This window comes from Peromyscus maniculatus, chromosome 10 (assembly GCF_049852395.1).
Source record: "Peromyscus maniculatus bairdii isolate BWxNUB_F1_BW_parent chromosome 10, HU_Pman_BW_mat_3.1, whole genome shotgun sequence".
In the NCBI taxonomy this organism is placed as follows: Eukaryota; Metazoa; Chordata; class Mammalia; order Rodentia; family Cricetidae; genus Peromyscus; species Peromyscus maniculatus.
Genome location: NC_134861.1, coordinates 4,181,841 through 4,208,627, shown reverse-complemented (window position 1 = coordinate 4,208,627; position 26,787 = coordinate 4,181,841). Strand labels below are relative to the sequence as shown.

The window sequence follows — 26,787 nt, the reverse complement described above, 5'->3', positions numbered from 1 at the left end:
ACCTCCTCAGGCATCAAACATGCACATGGTACAACACGTACAGGCAGGCAAAACATGCACACATAAAATAAAAAGAATAAGTCTAATTTTAAAATTAAAAAACATAAAATAAGTTGAGGAGATGGTAGATAGTCAGCAGGACGAAAGTTACATTTGTAACCTAACAACAGTGTGACATCCCATTATCTTTGCCTTGTTCTGTGAGAAGTTCTCTTCTCAAAACTTGACCCTTTTGAGAAGATGGAGAAGTGTCTCATGGCCTTGGAATAGAGGGCTCTTGAGTCATAGGGGTAGCCTGAGGGGCTTAAATGGGCTCTTCAATGAATGCATCACATCCAGACAGCACTCTCTGAAACCAACACTTTTTGCTGGACAGGCTGTAGGAGCTGGCTATATCCACACTATTCTCAGCTTCCTGCTTAATTGCTCATTTGTGGGAGATGAAGGCTCTGGAGACAAGGCCCTCAGTCCTGGTGACAATGAAGGCCCTTGTAGGGCCTGGCTGATGGCCAGAGCAGTGCCCATGGTCCAGGGCTCATTGTGGAGTGTCTGATCAAAGCTGCACTAATACCCCAGCCTCTCTTTGAGCTGCAACCACTGCTGCCTGCTTGGAACCTTTATCAGCTTCTACAGCACACTCTCTACGATGCTTCGTTTTGTAGATGATTTTACATCTGAGCTGACCAGCGCTTCAGGGGGCCATGGATCACAAGGGTTCTTTGGTCCTGCATAAGGGTCACTCTGGTTCCCTTCTCATTTCAGGGAGCCCCCAGCATGCTGTGCTTGGGACTGAATCTCAGGCCACCAGACGGCTTGTGGACCAGAAAAGCCTCTCTGGGTTTCTGGTTCAGAGCTCCACCACCGACATTCCGAAGTAGGGTGGCTTTCTGCGGGGAAATTTCTTCGCTGCTTTTCCCCTTTCCAACCTCTTCGCCTTCCTTCCAGGTCTGCCCAAACCCTGCCGCGTCGCTAACTCCTATGACCACCTTCTCGCCCCTTTTTTCGATGGCGTACTCCTTTCCAGCCAGAGCTCCGCGGCACCCTTCAAGCCAGCTCTTGGCTCGGCTCCGCCCCTCATCTAGTAGCGCCCCGCCCACCTCATCACTCTCTCCCCCGCTCCCTCTACTCAGGGGCGTGGTTTGTCGGGGGAGGGGCGGGGCCATATCGGCGGGGTGGAGATTCTTAACAAGTTGGCCGAGGCAGGGCATTACTAACATCCAGCCATTGGGAAAGACGTCGCTTCGGCCTGTCAAAATTTGCGAATCCAGCGTGGCCTCGCCTCCGCCGGCATGACGTCACAGGACGCAGGCGCCGCGGGGGTTGCCGGGACGGGCCCAAGATGGCTGGGCCCTTTGGTTCCGCATCTGCCCGCCGCGCACAATCCCATTCATTGCCCCGCTGCTAAGTGGCGCGGCGGAGTGAGAGTAGGCTCCAAGCCTTCGGGGTCTATCCCGCCGGGCAGGAGGCCGTCATGGCAACCCTGGAAAAGCTGATGAAGGCTTTCGAGTCGCTCAAGTCGTTCCAGCAGCAACAGCAGCAGCAGCAGCAGCCTCCACCACCACCGCCGCCGCCTCAGCCCCCACAGCCGCCACCTCAGGGGCAGCCGCCGCCGCCGCCACCGCCGCTGCCCGGCCCGGCCGAGGAGCCGCTGCACCGACCGTGAGTCCTGGCGCCGCAGCTCCCGCCCGGGGCCCGCTCCCCTGGCCTGCGTGCTGGAGACAGCTAACGCAATCCCCTGCCCAGAGAGAGGGTCGCGCGAGGCCAGGCCCTCTTCCTGGCCCGGACCTTCGCCTTGTGGGGTCTTTGGCCTTCCCCAGAGGAGGCAGAACCTGGTCAGGCCTGCGGGGGACTCGCCGAGGGGTGTCTCGGCCCTAGTGTTTTCGCCCTTCCCAGCTTGTGAAGTTAGGGAGCGAACTTGTTTCTGTCTTCGCGAGGAACTGGGGCTGTGGCGCACATGACTCCAAGAGAACTTGGAGAGGGCGAGACCTCTCCGGGTTGCTTCTGTAGACCTCGGAGCGGGGAGCGCAGGACCGCGCGAGAGATGTGCGGATAGTGGATGACATAATGCTTTTAGGAGGTCTCGGCGGGAGTGCTGAGGGCGGGGGAGTGTGAACGCATCCAATGGGATATTTTTTTCCAAGTGACACTTGAAGCAGCCTGTGACTTGAGGCGCTTCGTGTTCTGCTGGCGTTTCGTTTAGTTTGTGTTGCAGTGTAGTAACAAGGTTTTAAGCATCACCGGAGAGGTCTGCTTCTGTATGCTCCTGTTGGTCTGCAGGTTATTGGATGAGTTGTGGTTGTCAAGTGCATGGTGAGTTACTTAGGTGTGATTATTAGTAAAAAATTATATGTGTGTGCGCATATGTGTGTGTGTGTGTGTGTGTGTAGAAGAGTCGACTGATATTTATTGCCTGTCTATTTTCTGCTGGAAATAAAATGGACACGTTGGTGATGTACAGTTTACACCAGGGAATGAATTTTACCAGTGTTACAGTCAGGCTTGTTTTAAAACATGGGTCACTCGTAGACTCTGTGGATTTCTCAAGTGCGCCAGTAAAAATTCCTGTTTAATTCTTTGCTGACGTCGTCGTCATACTTTGGAAGCTTGCTGCGTGTGACTGGAGAGAATATTTGAAACAGAAGAGAGACAATGAATAACAATAGTCTAAAAAAAGAGAAGCTCAAGACATTTCCTGGAAGTCCATGCTTGCTGAGTGTTCAGCCCTGTGGTTTCTTGCAGTTCAGGCCTTTCAACTCTGGGCATTTTATTTCTAATGTGGATTTGTGTAATTAATAAGGAGAACTTTCAGGAAACAACCTACTAAAGAATCTAATTATTAATATTCATTTAGGAAAAAAATAGTTCTGGTGCTGGGAGTTTAGCTTAAGGCCTCACACATGCTAGGCAAGTGCTTTACCAGTGAGTTTTATTCCCAGCCTATTTTTGGTAATTTTTCTGTTTTTGTGTTTCTGATAGAATCCTTTTGCTGTCTTGAGAGTCTAATTTTTAAAAAATGAAGATTTGGGGAGAAATGTTGGCTTATTTGATAGGACAGAATATAGGAATAATTTTTCTTCTATAAAGTAAAGGTGTGTTTGAGTAGAAAAATCTTTATCTCTAGATAAGTCATTTCTTTTTTTTTGCCTTTGAGACAGAGTCTCACTATGTAACTGGCTGGACTGGAAGTCACAGAGATCCATCCTCCTGCCTCTGTCTCCTCAGTGCTGGGATTAAAGGCATGTACTACCATGCCTAGCTGTATAAGTAATTTCTGATTATTAGATTCTTACCATGACTCTGTCTCTCTGGGTGTTAGGAATTGTGGAAGTTCACATATTCCTCATATTTTCTGTAAAAGAGGGTCAGGATGGGGTGGGGTGATTGCTTTGCAGCTGTTTCAAACACAAATTCAATCTGTTTTTGCATAAGTAATTCATTAACATGGTACAGTTCCAAAGTTAGGAAAGGTTAAGTAATAAAAACATCTACCTCCTCATTCTGAGTATGTAATTCTGTCCCTAGGAGCAAGCACTGTTACTATTCATGTGTTCTTCTAGATAAAATCTGGGCATATGTTAGGACAGATTTTTAAATTATTTACAGACAAAAGTAGTTTGGAACAAAAGCTTTTAAAAGTTTTAAAACCTGTTACTACACTGTACATCAAGAACTGACTGGAACATTTCCCAAAATCAGCTGCATTAGGCTTGTAGTTATTTTAAATAAAAGTGTATATCTCATATTTCTGTGTACTTTGCTGTTGGAAAAACAGATATTCGAGAATAATAAGTAACAAATTCACTGCTTGGAAGCCTTGATTTTGGCATTTTTGTCCACTTGCTTCAGTTAAAAGTCCTTTTTCCAAATGAGACCAGCCAAAACAATTTTAGAATGAATTTGTTCTATTTTTATGACTCTCATTGTATTACAGAGAGCTGGTGTCACAGCCATGCGTGGGCTTCTGTTGAAATGGCTGAGAGCTCGTTCTCTGCTCAGTGTATAGGAGGCAGGAGCTCTCTGGGACTGGCTGTGATGGGGCCGATAGGCTGTAAGCAGTTGACATTCACCCTTAACAGTTTTCACTCTTGAGAGTCCTATCTCATTTTTCCTGATTGTAGTCATTCATTTATCAATATTTGCTGATCATCTCCTGTGTGCATAGCGTTATTCTAGCTGCAGATTTTAGCAGGGAACAAAGTTATGTCCTCATGAAGCTAAAATTTTAGGGAGGGACATTGACAGTAGTATGTTAATAAGTGATGAGGTACAGTAAAGTCGGGAAGGGATGAGGGAAGGTCAGGACTTAAAATGTTGTTTTAGACAGGATGTTTAGGTCATGTCTAGTTGAAGGCTTTTTTGGAATAAACATCTAAAGAGTCAAGAATCTACTAGGAGGGTGTATGGGAGAGGAGTGTTCCTGCAGGGAGAACTTGTCAAACGCTTTCCTGAGTGGGGATCAGTGATGTCATTGTTTTGCTGGGTGAAATGAGGGTAAGAGTTGTGGTGGGGGAAGGGCAAAGGGTAGAGGGAAGCTACATTGGTGTCATCAGTTATTGCATTTAGCTCCAAATAGAAAATGTGGCTACAGAAGCTTAAACAGGCAATGGCAAGAGTTTGTTATAAGACAGACCAGGTCTAGGAAGTTCAACAATAAGATCAGGAACCCAGACTCCAAGGCCCATTCTTCATTCTTGCACACTTCTTTGGTTGTGGGTCTTGTTGATTCATATCAATTTTTCATTTTCTGGATACTATTCCCTTATCAGATATAATTTGTAAACCCTTTCTGTGGATTGCCTTTTCAGATCCTCTTTTTGTTTATTTTTGAGACAGGAGTTTGCTGTGTACCTCTGGCTGGTCTGGTTTACTATGTAGCCCAAGTTGCCCTCAAAACTCTTACTGTGGTTCTCTTGACACAGCTTCCCAAGTACTGTCATACTATAGATATGCCCCTGTGGTGTGTGTGTGTGTGTGTGTGTGTGTGTGTGTGTGTGTGTGTGTGGTTGTTGAATGGTGTGAAGTGTGTATATGTGTGTGGGGTATGCAGAGGCCAAAAGAGGATATTGAGTGTCTTCCTCTTTGCTCTCCATGTCTTTGACTGAACCTAAAGCTCCTGATTTGTATTAAGCTGACTGACCAATCACTGGGGATCTGCCTGTCCCTACCCATCACAGTGAGATTACAGGCATGCATAGTCACACCTAATTTTACATGCATGCTGAAGATTTAAACTCAGGATTTAGGCTTGTAAAGCCAGTACACTCTACTCACTGAATGTCTACGCAGCTCAGCTCCCTGATTCACCCCCCCTCTCCCCTCTCTCTCCACTCTCTCTCCCTCCCTCCCTCCCTCCCTCCCTCCCTCCTTCCTTCCTTCCTTCCTTCCTTCCTTCCTGTGTGTGTGTTTTGAGACAGGGTTTCTCTGTGTAGCACTGGCTGTCCTAGAACTCACTTTGTAGGCCCAACGGGCCTTGAATTCACAGAGATCCACTTGCTTCTGCTTCCCAGGTGCTGGAATTAAACGTGTGTGCAACCCTGGCTGACTCACTTTCTTGATAGTGTTCTTCAGCACATAAAAGTTTTCAGTTTTGATAAAGTCCAATTTGTCTATTTTGTCTTTAGTTGCAGTCTGTTGAATATTTAAGAAATGACAAAGATTTACTCCTGCTCTTTTCTTCTAAGGACCTTAGGGACATAGTGCTGGTATGCAAGTCTGACCCATTTTGAGTTTGTGGTTAAGGTAGAGGTCTGTTAAGGTAGAGGTCTGACTCTTTTCTTTTGCATGTGAAATCCAGCACTTTGGTTAAAGAGAATGTTCTCTCATTGAGTTGTGTGGACATCTTTGTTGAAAATTAATTACCTTTCTATCATTGATCTGTATGTCTGTTCTATGCCAGTACTGTACAGTCTTGATTACTGGTTTGTATCATGATCTCAAATTATGAACTATGTCCCCCAGCCTTGTCTTTCTCAGTATTGCTTTAGTTATTTTGGGTCCCTTGCATTTCTGTATGAATTGTAGGCTCATTCTGTCAGTTTCTACAAAGAAGCCATTTGAGATTGACTTTATATATCAATCTTATTCTAGTTCATCAATATTGGCAAGCTTTTGTGGCCAGATAGTAAATAATTCAGGCTCTGTGGACATAATGTTGTCATCACAGCTAGTCAGCTCTGCCGTTGTAACATGAAAGCACCCACAGACAGTAAGAGAATAAGTACATAAAATTGGGATTTTATATGATTTTCAAGTCAAGTGATGAAACATTCATTGACTTTTTTTTTTTTAAAAAAGAATATGTGTCATTCTTTTTTTTTTGTTTTTTGTTTTTGTTTGTTTTTGTTTTTGTTTTTGTTTTTTGAGACAGGCTTTCTCTTTGTAGCCCTGGCTGTCCTGGAACTAGCTCTTGTAGACCAGGCTGGCCTCAAACTTACAGAGATCCCCCTGCTTCTGCCTCCCGGTGCTGGGATTAAAGGTGTGCACCACCATGCCTGGCTCTTGTGTAGATCTTTTGTCGATAACCATAACTGCAGGAAGTTCCTGAGAGCAGCAGCCATGTCATGTCTGGAAGACAGGATTTCACAGCACTCCCCTCTTCCCTGAACCTTAGGGGTGGGGTGGATTTAGATGTCACATTAGACTGAACATTCAGCAGTCATTTCTCAGTACACTGAGTCTCTTAATTGCTGCCCACTGCAGACAGAGGCTTTTTTGGCCAACGTAGACAGTAGTACTAGTCTATGGGCATAAACATAAATATTTAGAAGGCAGTCTGACAACATGTCTGTTTAGCAAAACAACAATAGTAAGTAAGGTCCCCTTTTGGGGCCTCTAACCTCCTTCCTCTGAGTCATGGGCTTTGGACTAGTTATACCTTTTGTGGAGCAGGCTTTAAATCCAGTCAGAAAGCAGCTGGTTGTTGTTTGTTTCTGCTCTTTTGGGGGACCCACCACCCAGCTCCCAAATAAATACACTGAGGCGTTTTCTTACTTATGAATGCTCAACCTTAGCTTGGCTTGTTTCTTACCAGCTTTCCTTAACTTGTCCCATCTACCTTTTGCCTGTGGGCTTTTCCCATTCTTTTACTTCTGCAAATCTTACTCTTACTGTGTGGCTTGCTATGTAGCTGGGTGGCTGGGTGGCTGGCTCCTGAAGTCTTCCTCCTTCTCTGGCTACTTCTTTTTTCCTCCTAGATTTCTCCTTCTATTTATTCTCTCTGCCTATCAGCCCCATCTATCCTTTCTCCTGCCTTGCTATTGGCTGTTTAGTTCTTTATTAGAATATCAGGTGTTTTAGACAGGCACAGTACACAACTTCAGAGTTAAACAAATGCAGCATAAACAAAAGTAACACACCTTAAGGTAATATTCTACAACAGTTGGTTATCCTTGTATCCTTTATACTACTATTGCACCATAGTCACATTTTGCCTCTGTTGCCTGTATTGTAGCATTCAGGATCCAGTGCTTAGTAAGGCCATTGATGTCCTTTTTTCCCCCAGTAGCCTGCATAACACCTTCTGGCATTATGAAAACTAGCCAACCAAGAGGAAGTTTTCAGGTCAGTTCTATCTTTATTTCTCTGTGTCCTGTATGCCACCAAAGTGTGTTATATCTTCAGCAATAGGGTCTTACCATCTAGTTACGTTGGGCAACCAAGAGCAATGGAAATAGCCTGTGTTGTTTGGGGGGTGTGTGCCTCTAGTGCCTCCTTGACTAATAACTTATAAGAAGGTATCCCATGCTTAGCATTGAGAAATTTAATTTAATAATTTATGTTTTTTGGGGGACACATTGTCCACTCATGCATGTACCTGTGTTGAAACTCCTTTAAAAGAAAATACAAACCTATGCTTTTAAATTAGTGTTTAAAGTAGTGAGCTCCATAATGGTCCCCCCCCCCATACATTCTTTACATTCTGTAAAATAACACACAGTTAATACACAGCCCATCAATTGCACTCCTGGGCATTAATCCTGGAGAAATTAAAACTTAGAGTCACATAAACATCTGTATGCAAATGATCAGCAGTTCTAGGGGTAATGCCCCAAACTGAAATCAGTTTAGAAGTCCTCAGCAAATAGTTAAGCTACTTAGCAACAAGAAGGAATATAGCTGCTGATACCTGCAACAGCTCAGATGAATAGTGGGAATTGTGGGCCATTGGACAAGCTGGTCCCTAATGCCTACATATTGTATGATTCTACTTATGTAACATTTTCTGTAATGTCAGACCTTTGGTGATTTTTTTTTTTGCTTTTGTGTGTGTGTGTGTGTGTGTGTGTGTGTGTGTGTGTGTATGTTTTGTAGTTTTTCCCTCCTGTGGTAAAATAACATCATATAAAACGTAACCATTTCAAGTATACAGTCTATGATATTAAAAACACAGTGTTCTGTTGTCACCACCAGCCACCTGTAACTCTTCTTTTTGATGTTGCTCTTTAAAGTATATTACAGATTTTCACTTGACGCATTGTGATTGTGCATGCTTATGAACAGGGCAATTTTTGAATTACACATACTAGTACCTTCTGTTGCAATGCAGGAAAGGCCCTGGTTATAGTGGTCCTTTTCTATGATATAGACTATGGGGTGGGCAAGTACTAAGCCTTGGCTCCCTAGTCATATGGCATTTGTATGTTGAAATAAAGCCTCGTTGTGTGTGTTTATTTGCACACTAGCTACTGCCTTTCCCTTATCAGCCCTAGGTTTGATTTTCAGCTCTGCTGACAGATCCTTTCTCTCTAAGCTCATCTTCTCATACTTAAAGTGAAGATAATTGTGAGGACTGAGGAGGTAATGTGCAGCTCCTGTCCCTTTCTCATTTTGTCAGTGTGACTTACATGTTGGCACTTTGCATGTGACTTCTGCACCAGAGAGAATGAGAACTGGCTTTTTTTTTCCTTTTTAAATAACATAATTACTTTATTGATTCTTTGGGAATTTCACATCATGCACTCCGATTCTGCTCACCTCCCAGTTCCCCCATATCCTCCCCTCATCCCTGCAGCGCCCCCCTAAAAGAAAATTAAAACAAAAAGTAAAGCAAGCAAACAAAAAAACAAGAAAGGAAAAAAAAAAAAAGAAAAGAAAAATACTCTTTGCTTCTCCATCTTTCCCGCCTCTCCATCACCTCTTCATTTGTCCTGGTGGCATTGGGAGTGATGTGTCACATAGACTACCCGTTTGTCCAATTAGCTTTACTAGCAAATGTTCATTGCAGTGAGTCACTGGTCTGGTTCAAGACCTGGTTTCTGGTACACATGGCTGGATCTGCACTGAAACTCCTCTGGGGCCATATTCACATAGAAGATATTGTCACATCACAGTCCTTTGCTGTTGGAAGACTGAAGGGTTTTGCTGCTTAAAAGACCATTAAGTGTTGCCTGCATGGTGTGTGTGTGTGTGTGTGTGTGTGTGTGTGTGTGTGTGTGTGTGTGTGTGTGTATAGCATTACACACACGTACTTTTTTTAGAGATTTATTAGAGTGGTTTACAAGCTGTGGTCCGGGTGGTCCAGCAGTGACTTACCTCCTGATAGAAAGGCCAATAATACAGTAGTTGTTTAGACTGCATGTCTCAGTAGTCCCAGGCTGGTGCTGGAATCCTGGAAGACTCCTAGAGAGCTGTGGGTCTTGAGTCTGTGTTGGAGTCCTGAAGGAGTAGGTTCTAACACCAGGGAAGGAATGCCTCATCAACAGGATAGATGAACTTGCTAGGGAGAGTGAGGACAAGCTGGCAAAAGCAAAAGCTTCCTCTTTCTGTGTCCTTTTATGTGGGCTGCCACCAGAAGATGTGGCCCAGATTTAAGGGTGGGTCTTCCCACTTCCAGTGATTCAGTCAAGAAAGTCCCTCACAGATGTGCCCAGCTGCTTGGGTTTTAGTTGATTCCAGAAGTAGTCAGCCAAGATTAGCCATCTCATTGGTCATTTCCTTTCTGCCTTATTTTCTACCCCTCCTCCTTCTCTTTGTCTTTCTCCACTCCCCCATCTGTCAGGCTAATTGGCTTGTGACCTTCCAGGTACTTCCCCATTTGTGCCTCCTAGCTCTGCTTAGGAGTGCTAAGATTACAGATGTGAACTGCTGCATTTAGCTTTTAATATGGGTTTAGGGATCAAATTCAGGTCATTGGGCTTGCAGGGTAGATACTTTTACTCACTGACCATCTTCCTGGCTCTTTAAGCTATTTTTTTTTTTTTTTTTTTTTTTTTTTTACCAGACCAAAGTATTTGAGCTGAGGACGTTTGGGATAAATCTTTATAATTTCTACCTTTCTTTGACCTCTTGGTTTGGAAGTGTAAAGTTAGGATCATTGTTGTTTATCTTCTGAGTCTCCAAAGACTCACTCAAGAAATTAGTGCTCATAGTTTCTTTAATGGATTCTCCCACATCAGGCACTTACTTATTTGATAAGCTCTGTAGAATGCTGTACGGTGTGGGTGCTGAGTGCCAGTAATGTAGATAGGATGTGGTCCCTCCACCCTCACTTCTGGGGATATAATCTAAGGAGCACTGCCTGAAGAAGTACCAGCAGGACCTGGAGAAGGGCCACTGTCAAATAAGAAGGCTTCCCCCAAGGCCCTCAGTGCCTCAGACTGGACAAAACAACAGAATCATGAATTCTCATTTCATTGTTAAGATGGGTATCATCTTTAAGTCATAATTCGATAAGCTTGACTGAGTAAGTGGATCACTTTATCATTTGGGTTTATCTCATGAGGGAGGGGGAAGGAGAATGAACACAGGAGAAAACTAACAAATGTTCCATAGGCCTAGCTAGTTCATCAAACATGTAATTGGCGCGAAGCTGTTGTTTTTAAAATTTTTTTTAATGTGTGCATGTGTGTGGTGATTGTGTAGAGCATGCATGTGTGCACAGGTGTGCTCCAGAGTGTGGAGGCCTGAGACTGATGTCAGGAACCTTCATTGATCATTTTTCTACTTTGTTCTTTGAGACACATCTCTGAGTCAAACTCAGACTTGTGCTGATAGCCAGCTAACTCCCAGTGATCCATCTCCACCTTCCAAGGCTGGAATCACAGGTGGATGTTACTGTCACCTTGCATTTAAATGGGTTCTGGGGATCTGAATGAATTCTGGCCCCTTTGCTTTGCACAGCAAGTGTTTTAACCACTGAGTCATCTTTTCAGGCCTGATTTTTTTTTTTCCTTAAACTCTTTTTTGGTAACTACTCCATCCATGATTCTACTAAGTGATATACATGTTGGAGCCCCACACAGTAATTTGTTTTTTTTGGGTTTTTTTTTTTTTTTTTTTTTCGAGACAGGGTTTCTCTGTGTAGTTTTGCGCCTTTCCTGGAACTTACTTGGTAGCCCAGGCTGGCCTCGAACTCACAAAGATCCGCCTGCCTCTGCCTCCCGAGTGCTGGGATTAAAGGCGTGCGCCACCACCGCCCAGCCCCACACAGTAATTTGTAACTACAGAAAAGTTGGCATGTTGATGTGCCACTTTTGTCAATACATGCCTCATAAACTTGTCACAGCTTGAAGGGACCTTGAGAATCACCTTGGTTAGGAGTCTACCTCCACCCCCAATATCATGTCAGTCTTTTGATGAGACCACTAATCATGGTGGGCCCATCAGAAGTACCTGTTTACCATGCTGCCTGAGTTAGCTGAGTCCCATCAATTGGAATTGGGAAAGTTGTCCCAGAGCAAAGGGACTTGGTCAGTTTCTCCTTTTGGCTCACTGCCTTTTAGGCCTAGAGGTTCTATTTCGATCTGAGGTCACTGAAACTCTCAGATCATGAATGTTTCTATACTGTCATTAGGTTGTGAGGCCATTGAGTTCAGTGTGGTCAGCCTTCTTTTTATCACTACTTGGCTATGAAGTCCTTGTAGGCACCAGTGTAACAAGGCGACATTGAGGTCTGTCTGACTTTCGTTCATTTAAAGCCTGGGACAGAATTTCCCTGTGCAAATCAAAGGATAATGGGTTGGTGTCTTAGTTTGCTCTCTAAAATGCTTACGGTGGTTGGTGTTCTCTAAGTATCCTGACGGCTCTCTTAAAGGAGGGAGAATCTAAGCTGCTGCAGCAGAGGCTTTAGTACAAGTGGCTTAGAGAAGAAAACATTTTATTCTCATAGCATTTTCTTTATAATGTGAGAAAATATGTTCTTTTAGTGTACATTCTGTGGGATTTGACTAATGCACCAATTTCTGTGACTAACATAATCAGGATTCATAAATTTAATTTATTATTATTATAAGGCATACGTGTGTGTGTGTGTGTGTGTGTGTGTGTGTGTGTGTGTGTGTGTGTGTATGCCCGTGCACAAAGGAACATGTGTGGAGGTCAGAGGACAACTTTGGGAATTAGTTCTCTCTACTATGGGCTTTAGGGATCACACTCAGACCCTCAGGCTCATATGGCAAGTATTTTTACTGTCTGAGCCATCTTGCTAGTCCCATAATCTGCATTTAGAATGGTTTTGTCACTCCTCAGAGCTCCGTATGCCTCTTTGCTGTCACCTTATCATCTTTGGAAATTACTGGTCATAATTTCATTACAGTTTTGTTGGTTCCAGAATGTTCAAAAATAGAACTACTGTGTGTCAGTCTTTGGAGTCTTAATTCCTTTTCTCAAGTGTAGTGCATTGTGATTTGCCCCTGTATACTATCAATAGCTACTTCCTTTTCTAGCTAAGTAGTTTCCATTGTTTGGCTATCACATTTTGTTTGTCTTTTGCCAAGTGAAGGATGTTTGCTAGATTTCAATTCTAGCATTGCTGCAGTGAGCTTCTTATGAGGATGGGAGATGTGGGGAGCCTGTGCTTCTGAAGGGCATATAGGGACCCAAGATGTGTTTCCATGCTGTTCTGCACTCTTCTTACTGTCTTTATCTATAGAATCGAAACCTGAGTATTGGGCATGTTGGTCTGATTGGAGGGAGATAGTTAGGACAAACATGCAATAGGAATTCTGTAAGTCACTCGTGTTCCCAGTCTGTCTCTGTAGCTAGGCAAGTTTTGGTGGGTGATCAGCAGTCTGCACCATGACTTGTCAGGAAAAGTCCCTTTAGGAAAGAGATGAAGGAGACACACTTACCCCAGTGCTGATCAATTCTTTACTGGCATAGCACTTAGGCTCTGGATATTTTTTGTGGTGGTAACCCTTTTTGGTCATCTTCTATATGAGAATTTTAGCCATAAGGATAATTGAATGATGTGTTGATATTTAGTTTGTACCCTTTTAAAGATTTTTTAAAATTTTTATTTTATGTGTATGAGTGTTTTGCCTACATTAAACTGCACAATTTCCTTCACTTTGGCTTTACCTTTCCTGGGGTCTGCCTTGCCTTTTCCTCTCTGCCTGACTGTCCTTCAGAAGATATGCTGTCAATGGGTTTGTGCAATTTTAATAGCCTGTGTTGTTGTATATAGAAGCTTGATGGCTGCATTAGGAATCAAATGCAAATTATTTGTTTGCAAGGTTTTTTTTTTTAATTTCCTTATAATTAAACTCTCCCCAAAACTAGTGGTCTTGTGGTTTGTTTCTAGTTATCCTATGCTTTAAATCTTTCCTGTCTGCTTTACTTTGATTTTACTGACTTTGAGGACTCCTGAAGCTATAGAGGGTAGGTGGAGAGAAGCACTCGAGTCTGGCTTTTTGACTAGGCTGTTCATACTGACAGGTTTTGTTGTTTGTAGCCCTGGCTCTTCTGTTTCCTTTTGTGTGTGTGTGTGTGTGTGTGTGTGTGTGTGTGTGTGTGTGTGTGTGTATGTGTGTGTGTGTGTGTTTTGAGACAGAATTTCTCTGTGTAGCTTTGTGCCTTTCCTGGAACTCACTCTGTAGTCCAGGCTGGCCTTGAACTCACAGAGATCTGCCTGCCTCTGCCTCCCAAGTGCTGGGATTAAAGGCGTGCGCCACCACCCACTGCCTGGCTTTTTTTTTTTTTTTTTTTTTTTTTAAGAAGGCCTTATTTCTAGTTGTTTGTGGATGTAGAATAGTTAGCCGCTGAGGTCTATATCATATACTGACCATATTCAATTAACCATATCAAGTTTGAAAACAGGCAGCTTGGTACATGTTTTCAGTGTACAGTTCTGTGAAATTTGACTAACCCATAAATCCTGCGTTCACCATGGTCAGGATTTATAAATTTTATTTTATTTATTATATTATTGATACAGAATAGTATCATATTTTGTGTTTCACTGAGTATCTTACTCATTGTAATCCATGTCTCCATAATCTTACTGCTGAGAAAGAAAAGAGGTTACTAATTAATCTGTAATATGCCATTGGTTGTAATATGCATTATTATTTTAGTGTCATTAAATGGGTGGAAATGTGAACTGAATGTGGATTAGTGAGATATAGGTTATATTTAAAGTTAGATAACCAGTTCTGGCTCTTCCTACCTGTGTGATCTTTGGCAAGTCAAGGCAAAGATCAAGCTTTGCAAATTTTGGTGGGTGGTCAGCATTCTGTAGCATAACTTGTCAGGAAAAATCCCTTTTAGGAAAGAAATGAAGGAGACATATTCACTGGCCCCAGTACTGACAGATTCTTTACTATCATAATGCTCATGCTCTGGATCTTTCTGTGCTGGGAACCCCTGCACAATCTTCTTCATCTTTACCTTTCACTAGGTCTGTCTTGCCTGCTTTCTTGCCTGTGTGACTGTTGGCACTTCATTTTCTTCTTTCCTCTATAATGGGGAAAATAATGCTTTTTGGTGTGAGTGGTGCATTAGGAAGCCCTTGATGGAGTTCATCTGTCATTATCTCTCCCTATCCTCATGCTACCCCGTTCCCAGCATGGAGTTAGTGATTCACTAGTAGTAGCCAAGAAGTACTTAGGAATGAATGAAATATAGAAACAAATGAAGTGGTCACCAGCGCATGCTCATTTACTTTCCTTTTGATTTTTAGAAAGAAGGAACTCGCAGCCACCAAGAAGGACCGTGTGAGTCATTGTCTAACAATATGTGAAAACATCGTGGCACAGTCTCTCAGGTAATTTTTTTTTTTAATGATTTATTTATTTGTGTATATGAATGTTCTATTTGCATGCCTGTATGACAGAAGAGGGCACCAGATCTCATAGATGGTTGTGAGCCACCATGTGGTTGCTGGGAATTAAACTCTAGGACCTTTGGAAGAACAGTCAGTGCTTTTAACCACTAAGCCATCTCTCCAGCCCCCCCCCCCCTTAAGATGTCTCTCAGGTAATTGTATTTGGAACTTTCTAAAGAAATAAAAACTGTTTGCTGGATAGTGGTGACATAGGCCTTTAATCCCAGCATACAGGAGGCAGAGGCAGGTAGATCTCTATGAATTCCAGGACAGTCTAGTCTACATAGTGAGTTCCAGGACAGCCAGGGCTACACAGAGAAACCTGGTCTTGAAAAATCAAAACCAACCAACCAAACAAACAAAAACCCCCAAACTACTATTTTCACTCTTAATGCATTAGCATATCCTTTGTACCTCTAGCTGTCTTTAAAAAGTTCATCTAGGCTAAGTGTGATGTGGTACATAATTGTAATCCTGGCACTTGGCAGACTGAGACAGGAGGATCTTGAATTTGAGTTTAGCCTGGGCAACATAGCAAAACCCTGCTTCAAGAAAAATCTATTTAAAATAAGGGTGCTTTCACCACATTTCTAGCTGTATTGTAAGGGTATCAGGGCTCTGTCATCGGTAATGTTTTCTTTTTAGCATCTTATGTATGAGAATTTTAGCCATATAATTGAATGGCATTTTGGTATGTAATTTGTACTCTTTTAAGATTTTTTTTAATTTTTTATTTTGTGTGTGTCAGTGTTGTGTTGTCATCTATATATTTGCTCCCTCTGTGCCTGGCACCCAAAGAGACCATCAGAGGGCACTAGAAATCTCTTTAACTGGAGTTGAAGATGGTTGTAAGTGGCTACGTGGGTGCTGGGAACCAAACCTAGGTCCTCTGCAAGAGCAGCAAATGCTGCTCTACTTTTTATTTTTTTGAGACAAAGTCTCATTTAGTCCAGGATGACCTCAAACTCACTTATATATAGCAAAGCATGACCTTGAATTCCTGATCAAGTCCACCTTCTGAGTGCTGGGACTATGGACCTGATATCTCAGTTTCTATTGCTATGATGAAGCACCATGACCAAAAGCAGCATTTGATTACATGTCCATGTAACAGTCCATCACTGGTGGAAGTCAGGACAGGAACTCAAGCAGGGCAGGAACCTGGAGGCAGGAGCTGATATAATGGCCATGGAAGGTGCTGCTTACTGCTTTGTTCTGCATGGCTTGAACAGTTTGCTTTTTATGGAAGCCAGGACCACAACCCCAGGGGTGTCTCTAACCACAACGGGCCAAACCCTCTACCATCAATCACTAATTAAGATAATGCCCTACAGGCTTGCCTGTCTATAGCCCCATTTTATGGAGGCATTTTCTCAATTGAGTTTCCTTCCTCTCAGATGACTTTAGCTTATGTCAAGTTGATAGAAAACACCTGGCTTTAGAATAGAGCTTAGATATCAAAATCTACCTTAAATAAAATAGAAAATAAATTCAACTTCGGGAAGGTATTGGCAATGTATAAATGAAAGGCTTAATAGTCTGTATTGTGAATCATTAAAGAAAAGACCATTATTCTAATAAGAAAATAGATAAAGAAAACAAGTATTTCGAGAAAGAAATTTGACTGGGCTACTTGGACAGAGGCAGGAGGTTCATGAGTTAGAGGCTAGCCTGCACTTTATAAAAGCATAACTTCTTCTTTAAAAAAAAAGAAAAAAGAAAGAAAGGAATTGGGTGCAGGGTGGGCTCAGTACTTATTTCATGTTCCTTACGTTAAAAGTTCATCTTTATTAGTTGTGGACTGAATGTTTTATTTTCCATTCCAGTCTATAAGTTGAAGGCTTAATCCCCCATTCTGTAACTGAGACCAACTATGCATTTTAGTAGGTGAATTCAGTACTTACTCTGTCTTCTTGGGGTTAATGCCACATCCCACCAAGTTTTGTCTCATAAACTGCTCTTCAAGTACCATTGGCAGGCCTGCTATGGGAAGCCATTGAGTGACTACTGTGAGATTTGTCTGACCCTCCTCTTTAGGTTCAGGACTTTTTACTTTTCTAGGGTGGCTTGTGGAACTCAAGAAAAGACCTTTTCTGGCTTGCTACAAGGAAGCCAGGGTGTAGATATTCGGAGGGTAAGGTATGGCAAAGGGAAGCCTGCCTGGCACCTCTATGCTCTCCTCTTCCAGTCCTCCACTTGTGCACCAGCATGGACTCCAGTGCTCTCAGCCGTCTAGTCTGTTGGATTTTGCTATAGCAGCTGGAGCAGGGAAACAAAACAGAACATTGTCACCTTACAGGTTGGCAAACAACATTATCAGAATTTTTGTCAGAGGTAAGACACATGGGGCCATGATAGAGACAGAAACCCTGGCTTAAAACCAAAATCTGACCACAACAAAAATCAATCAGAAATGCAAAGAAGTATAGGAAGTTACAGTTTGTAGTAAGCACAATTAGTCGACATTGACCCAGACATTAAAGTAGGTTAGCACACAGAACCATTAAAACAGTGTAATTGTTTTGTGTTTTTAAGAAGCAAAAGGTTGAGGGTATGGCAAGTAGAAACAAGACAGGAGAAAAGCTGAGCCTAAACTAAAATAAGGCAACAGCCAACTCCTCATAGGAAATGCCTGCCAGAATACAGGGAAATGCCATCTGTATGTAAGGCATGCTGTCCCCAGGAAAAATGTCTGTCAATGTAATCATGCATGTTACAACCTGTTCTGTGACACTGTTCTTGGGGGAGATGTGAATAAATGTTCATTCAACCCATAGGGAAGCATTAACAGATCAAAGTACTGATACCACTAAAATCTAACTTGGTGACTCAGTGAATGTACAAGGGTTACTTATAGTGGTAACTTATAGGAACGTAGACAACTCAAAAGGCAATGCATCACCAAAAGCCCACCGTGGATGGATGACAGCTCACTAAAGCTGGAAACCTGGAGCTCTCTGTTCAACACCGACCTCAACATTTCAGGAGTCTCCCTCCCCTCAACAGTCCTTACTGCTTTATAACTCTGGTATCTTTTCCAGGGTTTCTATTGCTGTGATAAAACAATGATGAAAAGCAGTTTGGGGAGGGAATGTTTTATTTCAGCTTATACTTCCAGATCACAGACCATCACTGAGGGAAGTCAGGTCAAGAACTGAAACAGAGGCCATGGAGGAGTGCTGCTTACTGACTTACTTTCATGGTTTGCTCTTCCTGCTTTCTTATAGCACCCAGAACCTGACCAGCCCAGGGGTGGTACCACCCACAACAAACTAGACCCTCCCACATCAGTCATTAATCAAAATGTGCTATAGACCAAACTGATTGGGGCATTTTCTCAACTGAAGTTCCCTCTTCCCAAATGATTGATTATAGCTTGTGTTAAGCTGACATAAAACTAGCCAGCACATTCAGGAACAGAGAGGGTCATTATGAATCTGGTAAGTTTCAGGAACTTCCTGAGACTTGTGAGTTGCTTACTTCCTGAGTCTTTTTGTTTGTTTGTTTGTTTGAGACAGGTCTCTTTATGTAGTCTGCTAGTTCAACTTACTATGTAGACCAGGCTGGTCTTGAACTCACAGAGACCTCCTACTTCTGTCTCCTGAGTACTGGGATAAAGGCATGTGCCACCATGCCCAGCCACTTCCTGAGTCTTAATAAGCATTCCTTCAGAATTTCCTGATTCTTAAAGTGCTTGCTATACAATATAGTCCTTAACTTTTTTTTTTTAATTTTATTACATTGATTGATTTTGTGTGTGTTATGAGTGTGAGTGTGCATGTAAGGTCTACGATATTGCTGAGTGCCATGACTTACTTCTTGCTCTGTATGTGTTGAGTATTGCTGATACCTTTTTCTTCCTCTTAGGTTTATGGCTGTCTTTCACTTCTTTTGAGACAGAGTCTCATTGTGTAGCTCCAGCTGGCCTAGAACTCACAGAGATCCCCTTGCCTCTGCCTCCCTGATGCTGGAATTAAAGGCGTGTGCTAGGAGTTTCTGCTTAGAGGTGAAAGAATGAGACTAACAGTCCTTTAGATTAAGATCCCGAGACAAGAGTCTGCTTTTGATGTTTTAGGAATAGCATACCCTGTTCCTTTGTCACTAGGATCACTTCCAGAATATGCCTTGAGTTACTGGTTTGAGGTACTTCAGAGTTCCGCCCACATGGTCCACCAGCCTCTCCTTATGGCTGGGCTTAGCTTGTTGGATCATGACATATCAAACAAGTGCTCTCAACTAAACTTACTAAAAATAGTTCACATATAGTACCCAGATTCCAGTTTTTGTGACACCAGTATTATGTTTCTGGCAATAGAAAAGCCTTGTGGCCTATGGAGTCTAGTGAAATGTGGTGGTAGCACCTTGAAAGTGAGATTAAAAGGAAATAGAGGAGATGTGTTGGCTTACTGGTTTTCCAAGGCTTCAAGGATGCTCTCTAACAGTAAAAGCAACCTTTTTACAAAGCACATCGCTACCTGAGATTTGAGTATCCTAGACTGTACCTTTTAAAGGTGTTTAAATGAAATCTTAAAAAGAAAAGGCAATTAGTATCAATATGCTCTTCCCTACAGTCCACCTTTATGCAGATATTCTTAATTTTTAGTGTGATGTTCTTTCTTGTACCAAAATTTCATTTGGTTCCCTCATTGCATTTTGCTATCAGGTCTCCTAACCCTCTCATGCCTGTGACAATCTCTCTCTTTTACTTAGAAATTCTCCAGAATTTCAGAAACTCTTGGGCATTGCTATGGAGCTGTTTCTGCTGTGCAGTGATGATGCAGAGTCAGATGTCAGGATGGTAGCTGATGAGTGCCTCAACAAAGTCATCAAAGTAAGAACCCTGCGGATGTGTGCGTCTGTGATTGTTGCAGGTTAAGAGAACAAGCTTTCAGGCCGGGCGTTGGTGGCGCACGCCTTTAATCCCAGCACTCGGGAGGCAGAGCCAGGCGGATCTCTGTGAGTTCGAGGCCAGCCTGGGCTACCAAGTGAGCTCCAGGAAAGGCGCAAAGCTACACAAGAGAAACCCTGTCTCGAAAAACCAAAAAAAAAAAAAAAAAAAGAGAACAAGCTTTCAATGAGCATTCTCTTGCTTTGAATGAACTATCCTCAGGATATCTACATATCTTCCATTTGGAACATGGGACTTGGAAGGCCTGGGGTATTTGCCCATAAGCAACGAAATGTGTTCCATCAGCAAGAACTGTTTCTTTTGCACCTTATAGTGCATAGGTCATTTCTCAAGGGCATCTGTGTGACCATTGGTTGCCTGTTTCTTAAGAGGAATGTCCCTGTGGGCTTCCACTTTTGTTTGGGCATTGCTTGGAGAACCCCAAAGCACTAGAAAAGCAAAGGTGGGCAAGTGAAGTCTGGCATTCCTTCCTTCCTAACAGAGGTCAGACAATACTACTTGTTGGTAGCAGGACCTGAATGGGGAGAAAGAGGGACCAGACATGATACCGAAGCCAGGAAGCTCTAGGCACTCAGTGGCAGTGCCAGAGAGGTGAGGAGAGGCCAGGCACCCATCTCACTGTGTCATTGCTTCCTGGTACTTAGTACAGATCCCTGCAGCTACACTCCGTTCCTTTGTTCTGTTTGCCGCTGTGACACAGGATGGAAGTCCTCCTTCCCTGCCTTCGTTGGTTTCTGTTTGCCTTTTTTTTTTTTTTTTTTGAGACAGGACCTCACTGTATAGCTTTGAGTAGCCAAGAACTCATGTAGATCAGGCTGGCCTTGAGCTCGTAGAGATCTAACTGCTTCTGCACTCTGAATGCTGGGGTTAAGTGTGTGCACCACCATGCCTGTTTTCTGTTCCCATTCGTAATGTTTTTACAAAATCAGTTTTGTTTTTACCATTCTGACATACTCCTCTTAGGAGTCTCATGCCTGTTCTGGTTGCCTCCTTCCACATTGCCCTTGAGTTTATGAACGAGGCTTTTGAACAAGTATATCACTAGTTCAAAGTATCCCTTCTACCTCAAGTTGACTGCCATGGGGTAGGCTCTGTGACAGAGTTTTCAACACTTCTTCCTAAACTGTTTGTGAAGGATGGCTAAGGAGAATGTAGGTAGAGTTTTCCTGCCTGGCCCACAGTCAGGACAAATTTCTGTTACCCTCCAGACCCACAGGCTCTCAGATCCAACCAAGTAAACACAGACACTTATATTGTTTACAAACTGTATGACCGTGGCAGGCTTCTTGCTAACTGTTCATATACCTTAAATTAACCCATTTTTATAAATCTATACCTTGCCACATGCATGCAGAGGTCAGAAGGCACAAGATCCCCTGAAACTTGGATTACAAGTGGTTGTGAGCCACCTCACGGGCACTAGGAACTGAACTCAGGCCTTCTGCAAAAGCAGTAACCTCTGTGAAGCAATGAACCGTCTCTCCGGCCCCGCCAGCCAATTTTAAATCCTGATTCTGCTGCTACAGTTTGAACAAAAGAAGCAAATCAAGCTGACAAACATATTAAAAGACTACTTTTCAAATAAGAAAGTACATCAAAGCTTGTTTTAGCTACATATATGTTTTGTCAACCAAAACCTACCTCATTCTGTAGCAGAGATAACCAAAGCTCAAGTCTACTAAGGGCAGAACATGGCTCTTCCCTGGGGCCCTCATGGGGTGGTGATACAGCTCATCACAGCTTCCTCTCCCACAATCCTCAGCCTGCCTCCATACATGGCTGACAAACAAACCCCATAGCCCAACCACCTACCTCAGGCCCTCCCCTCAGCTGAGGTCCCTCTTTTCACTCCCTAACAGGACTGGCTTCCACAAAGCCAATGATCTATAAGGAGCCCTCATTTTCTACCAAGACACAAACCACTTGAGGGAGGGAGGGAGGGAGGGAGGGAGGGAGGGAGGGAGGGAAGGAGGGAGGGAGGGAGGGAAGGAAGGAAAACAAAGAAACAAACAAGCAAACAAAGAAACAAACGAAGAAAGCAAACAAAGATAGACACTATGTGCAGATGCTGGGATGTGACAAGAGCAACCTCCCAAAGGCTGCCCCACCCCAACCATTCCTCAGCCTCAAAGAGATAGCTGGAAACCTGAGTACCAGAGAAGTCAGCTCTGACCACAGAGTAGGCTAACCAAAAGACTATGGCCTGGTCATGTGGAAAGAATTCCTTAGGAAAGGGGATCCATGGATCCATTAACAGAAAGTAGAAAGCAACAATGAACTGACATGTCATGCCTTGTACCTGGGCAAGAGTGAGAATTCCACTACTAACAGGAATGTGTCTCACCATACAAACACATCAACATGCTCACATGTGAACCAAAAAGACAAATTCCACTTTATAACTGAGGACACTTAGGTCCCCAGAAATGAAGTACACTCCCACCAAGTTGTTCAGTTACTCAGTGGCAGGAATCACTCTGCCTGGGCCAGAGGAATTGAGACAAGAACTGCAGCAGGCCATCTGAAACACGTTCCTCGGCAGACAAGTCATCCTGAGGAAGGCTAGACTCGTGAAGGAGAGGAGGGTAACTGCATGGCCAGTATCAAATACGGTGCTCTAACAAGAAGGACCCAGGGAAGGAACAGAAAGAGCTGTTCTGCTTTAACAGGAGGAAAAGAACCATTGTTAGGTGAGTTCTGGTTCACCCAGACTAGGATTATAAGGAAAACAGCCTTCAAGGAGAGGGAAGAAACGATGCCTCTCAATTTCAGGACTGAGACCCTATACCCAGGAGGGGGAAGGGTGGTAGGGAGGAATGTGAAGCCTAAAGAAAAGATACATACATATGCATACACTCAAGCACACATAAAATTCATTTTTTTTTTTTTTTAAAAGTTGGTGGAGGCCGGGTGGTGGTGCCCACACGCCTTTAATCCCAGCACTCAGGAGGCAGAGCCAGGCAGATCTCTGTGAGTTCGAGGCCAGCCTGGGCTACAGAGTGAGTTCCAGGACAGGCTCCAAAGCCACACAGAGAAACCCTGTCTCCAAAAAAAAAAACCAAAAAACAAAAAAACAAAAACCAAAAAAGAAACAAACAAACAAAAAAAAAGTTGGTGGAATGTTATACTCCTGAATCAGTTTTCCAGAGTGTGCCTTTCAAGCTCATGGGTGCAGTGGATGATCCCTGGGTTCTACTTAGATTTCTGTTGGGTGGTAAAATATCCTGAGGGGAGGAAGGATTTGACTCAGAACTTCAGGTCACAGTCCGTCATTACAATGAAGTTGAAACAGCCGCAGTCAAGGCAGAGAGACAATGAATGTCTATGTGCCTAATACTCAGCTAACTTTCTCTACTCTTAATTAGTCCAGGATCCAAACCCAGGCATTGGTGCTGCTCATTTTCAGCCTGGGCCATCCCACTTCAATTAAGGCAATCGAGACAGTCCCTTACAAATAGCCCACAGGTCCACCTGGTCTAGAAGTGTCTATTGAGACTGTCCAGGTAATCCTAGGTTGTGTCATGTTGACAGTTCGAGCTAACCAGCTCTTCTTGGTCTCTAGATAGCAGGTGCTGCATGGGACTGAACAGGAGAGCTGGGTCACCTTCTCTCTCTCCACAGTTTTGACATGCCACTTTAGAAGAGCAAGTTCTAGGGACAAGAGTAGGGAGCCCTTCTCTTTTGTGGACTCTGTGCCATTAGCCTTGACTGTGGCTTGAAGTTGGACATGTAGACCTTATTTCTGACTTAGCTTAGAAGTGAGCAGGGAAGGTCAGGAAATGAGCTGTGAGGACTGGTAGACTTCCTCGCTGACACTGAGACCTGGGGTGAATCAGGGAGTGGGACTGTGACTGTCCTTGCCATTTTGAAGGTTCACATGTTCCCTGCTAGACAAAGGGGCTCAGATCCCACAAGTACAGAGCCCATACCCTTCTTACTTAGAGGTCACCTGAGTTATCCAGGTGAACTAGTGAAGACTGAATGTTAACTATGGGAGTTTAGGGTTAATCTTAATTTGATGTTACATAGTATTTGATTATCATAAATGTTAAACTGTTTTTCCTTCTGCTGTTTTTATCCTAGTAAAGACCTGAATTTAGAATTTCTGTAATTTCTGTGTACATTTAATTTTTTCCTGACAAATAGCTTTGTTTTTAGTTGCTGTTATGTTACTTTTCCTTAAAAATTGAAATTTTGGTTGCATTTAGCTTTATTTAGAAGTATGGGTAGAATGTATCTTCTATAACAAATCTCTTGTATCTATTTACAGGCATTGATGGATTCTAATCTTCCAAGGCTACAGCTAGAACTCTATAAGGAAATTAAAAAGGTGGGTCTTTGCTCTGTATTATTGAAAAGATCATACTGTTTTCACTGTTGAGTACAGTATGAGATTTTTTATCTTGCAAGTTATTAAGCAAAACTGTTAGAAGGAAATGCCATTTGGTTAAGTGGACTTCAGTTTTCTTTAAAAACCTCATGTTTGTTGGATGAAATGGAAATTTAAAGCATCAACTCAGTTTTTAAAAAAAGATTTATTTATTTTATTTTTGGGGTATGAGTTTTTCCTGCATGTATATCTCTGCACCACATGTGTGAAGTGCCCGTTGAGGTCCTCTGTAAGAGCAGCAAGTGCTCTTAACCCCTGAGCTATCTCTTCAGCCCCTGGCAACTTTCTTTTTTAGATAACTATATTTTTCTAAGTGAAGCCCTCTGGACCTGAAAAATCTTGAAGTAGTTACTGGCTATTTTACACATTTAATTGGGCTTTCTCTGAAAATTAACAGTGAAAGTGTATGTTTAATAACTCCAAAAGAGGATGCAAGCAGCTCCAATACAGTAAGCCCAGCTGTAGAAGTGCTTGTGACTATTAAATGTAACACATCACTTGTAAACCCCACTCAGAATGGTGCTCCTCGAAGTTTGCGTGCAGCGCTATGGAGGTTTGCTGAGCTGGCTCACCTGGTTCGACCTCAAAAATGCAGGTGAGTTGTAGCTCTGTATTTTTCTTAAGATTTGTTTTGGTAGATAGCTAGTTCTGCCAGCCTTGTATGTCCCACTGCAGATGTCCACCCTTCAGAGATCATTCTTGTCTACTCTGGGTTACCCATTCTTGCCCCTTCTGGTTGCTGTCAGTATTTCTTTCTTATATTTCTTTCCTAACACCCTCTTTATCAGGAGTATTTGCATATACTCTATTAATGTGCTTCTTTCTTGTCCCATCATACCCCAGGAGACTTATGGGATGTGTTCCTCAGATTAACATGGTCTTACCATCCATTCTCTGCTGGATTCTCACGATGTATTGGTTAAAGATACTTGCCAAATGATTGAAAATTGAAACTGATCTCAGCTGCAGCAAGTATAGCAGTTATTGAAAAATAAACATTCGTATGTCTGAGTTAGGGTTTCTATTGCTGTGAAAAGACACCATGACCACAGCAACTCTTATAAAGGAAAACATTTAATTGGTATGGTTTATAGTTCAGAGATTTAGTCCATTAGCATCATGGTAGGACATGGTGGTATATAGCCAGACATGGTTCTGGAGAAGGAGCTGAGAATTCTACATCTTTTGTTTGTTTGTTTGTTTGTTTGTTTGTTTGTTTGAGACAAGGTTTCTCTGTGTGGTTTTGGTGCCTGTCCTGGATCTCGCTCTGTAGACCAGGCTGGCCTCGAACTCACAGAGATCCGCCTGGCTCTGCCTCCCGAGTGCTGGGATTAAAGGCGTGCACCCGGCGAATTCTACATCTTGATCTGAAGGCAGCAGGAAATGAACTGAGACACTGGGCGTGGTTTGAGCATATGTGAGACCTCAAAGCCCATCCCCACAGTGACACACTTCCTCCAACAAGGCCACATCTACTTCAACAAGGCCATACCTCCTAATAGTGCCATTGCCTATGAGCTTTTAGGGGCCAGTTACATTCAAGCTGCCAAAGTGTAGTGCATGGGTTGGAGAAATGAATGTTGAACTGTGCATAAAATTTTAACTTGTTGATATCACGTGACCCCCATGGTGCTAGTATTGAATCCAGGGCTTCAGGCACGCTAGGCAGTTGCTCTACCACTGAGTCACATATTCATCCCACCCATCTGGCTTATTGGCTTGAATAACAAAATAGGGCTATAGTTTTATTAGTTCCTTCCTTTTCTCTTAAGCTGGCAAAATGTACTGCCCACGTCCCAAAGACCCTTGGCTCTATCCATCAGAAATTGGTAGAGTGCTCTAAATCTTCACATTTACAGGGAATAATGTAATGTGTTCAGTTGAGGTTGAGTTTCAGTAAGAATTTTATGTGGCCACATAAATTTTTCTTTTTATAGAACCTTTCTTTTTATTGTGCTTACATATTTATTTTTGTGTTGGCTTCGGTGCTGAGAATAGGTCTCAGGCATGCTTAAGTGTGCACTTTACCATCAAGCCACATTTCCAGCTCAAGTGCCCTTACTTTGAAAATTGTAATATTTTTGAGGCAGTACATCCCAGGTGTGCAACACAGCAAAGGGCTGTTCAAAAGTGTGACTGTCCTGTCATTCCCTTCCTTAAACCCTCTTAATTATTCCCTAGTGCTGTTCACATAACCTAGACTTCTCAAGGCAAGGGACAGCCCATCCTCTGCTAACTAACCCTCTATGGCTCATCACCTCAGGCATGTTATATTGACTCATGGTCTGATGTTAGTTCTCCAAACAAATCATTTTGTTTTCTTCATGATGGATTCATGTCTCAGAAAAATTGTCATCTCCTGATGCAGACTCTCTAGCCTTTTTTTCTAATATATTTCAAGATGTCACAGATGTCTGACTCATCAAAATGGCTGTACTATCTGTAGGC

At 42.9% G+C, this 26,787-nt stretch overlaps 1 protein-coding gene across 4 annotated transcripts in view; it reads left to right on the top strand.

Moving 5' to 3' along the window:
- Positions 1 to 1,163: 1,163 nt before the first annotated feature.
- Htt (huntingtin) overlaps positions 1,164 to 26,787 on the top strand; it is a 131,804-nt gene continuing 106,180 nt past the window's right edge. For 2 of the 4 annotated variants that reach the window (XR_013043097.1, XM_016004012.3), the window contains exons 1-5: positions 1,164 to 1,659; positions 14,897 to 14,980; positions 19,751 to 19,871; positions 24,220 to 24,279; positions 24,855 to 24,934. Coding sequence is in view for 3 of the 4 variants with exons in the window: in XM_016004012.3 (XP_015859498.1) it covers positions 1,472 to 1,659; positions 14,897 to 14,980; positions 19,751 to 19,871; positions 24,220 to 24,279; positions 24,855 to 24,934 (533 nt within the window). In the remaining variant the exon portion in view is untranslated. Of the gene's footprint in view, positions 1,660 to 14,896; positions 14,981 to 19,750; positions 19,872 to 24,219; positions 24,280 to 24,854; positions 24,935 to 26,787 lie in introns of those variants that run through there. The other 2 variants (XM_016004014.3, XM_042285844.2) reach the window with 2 other exon arrangements.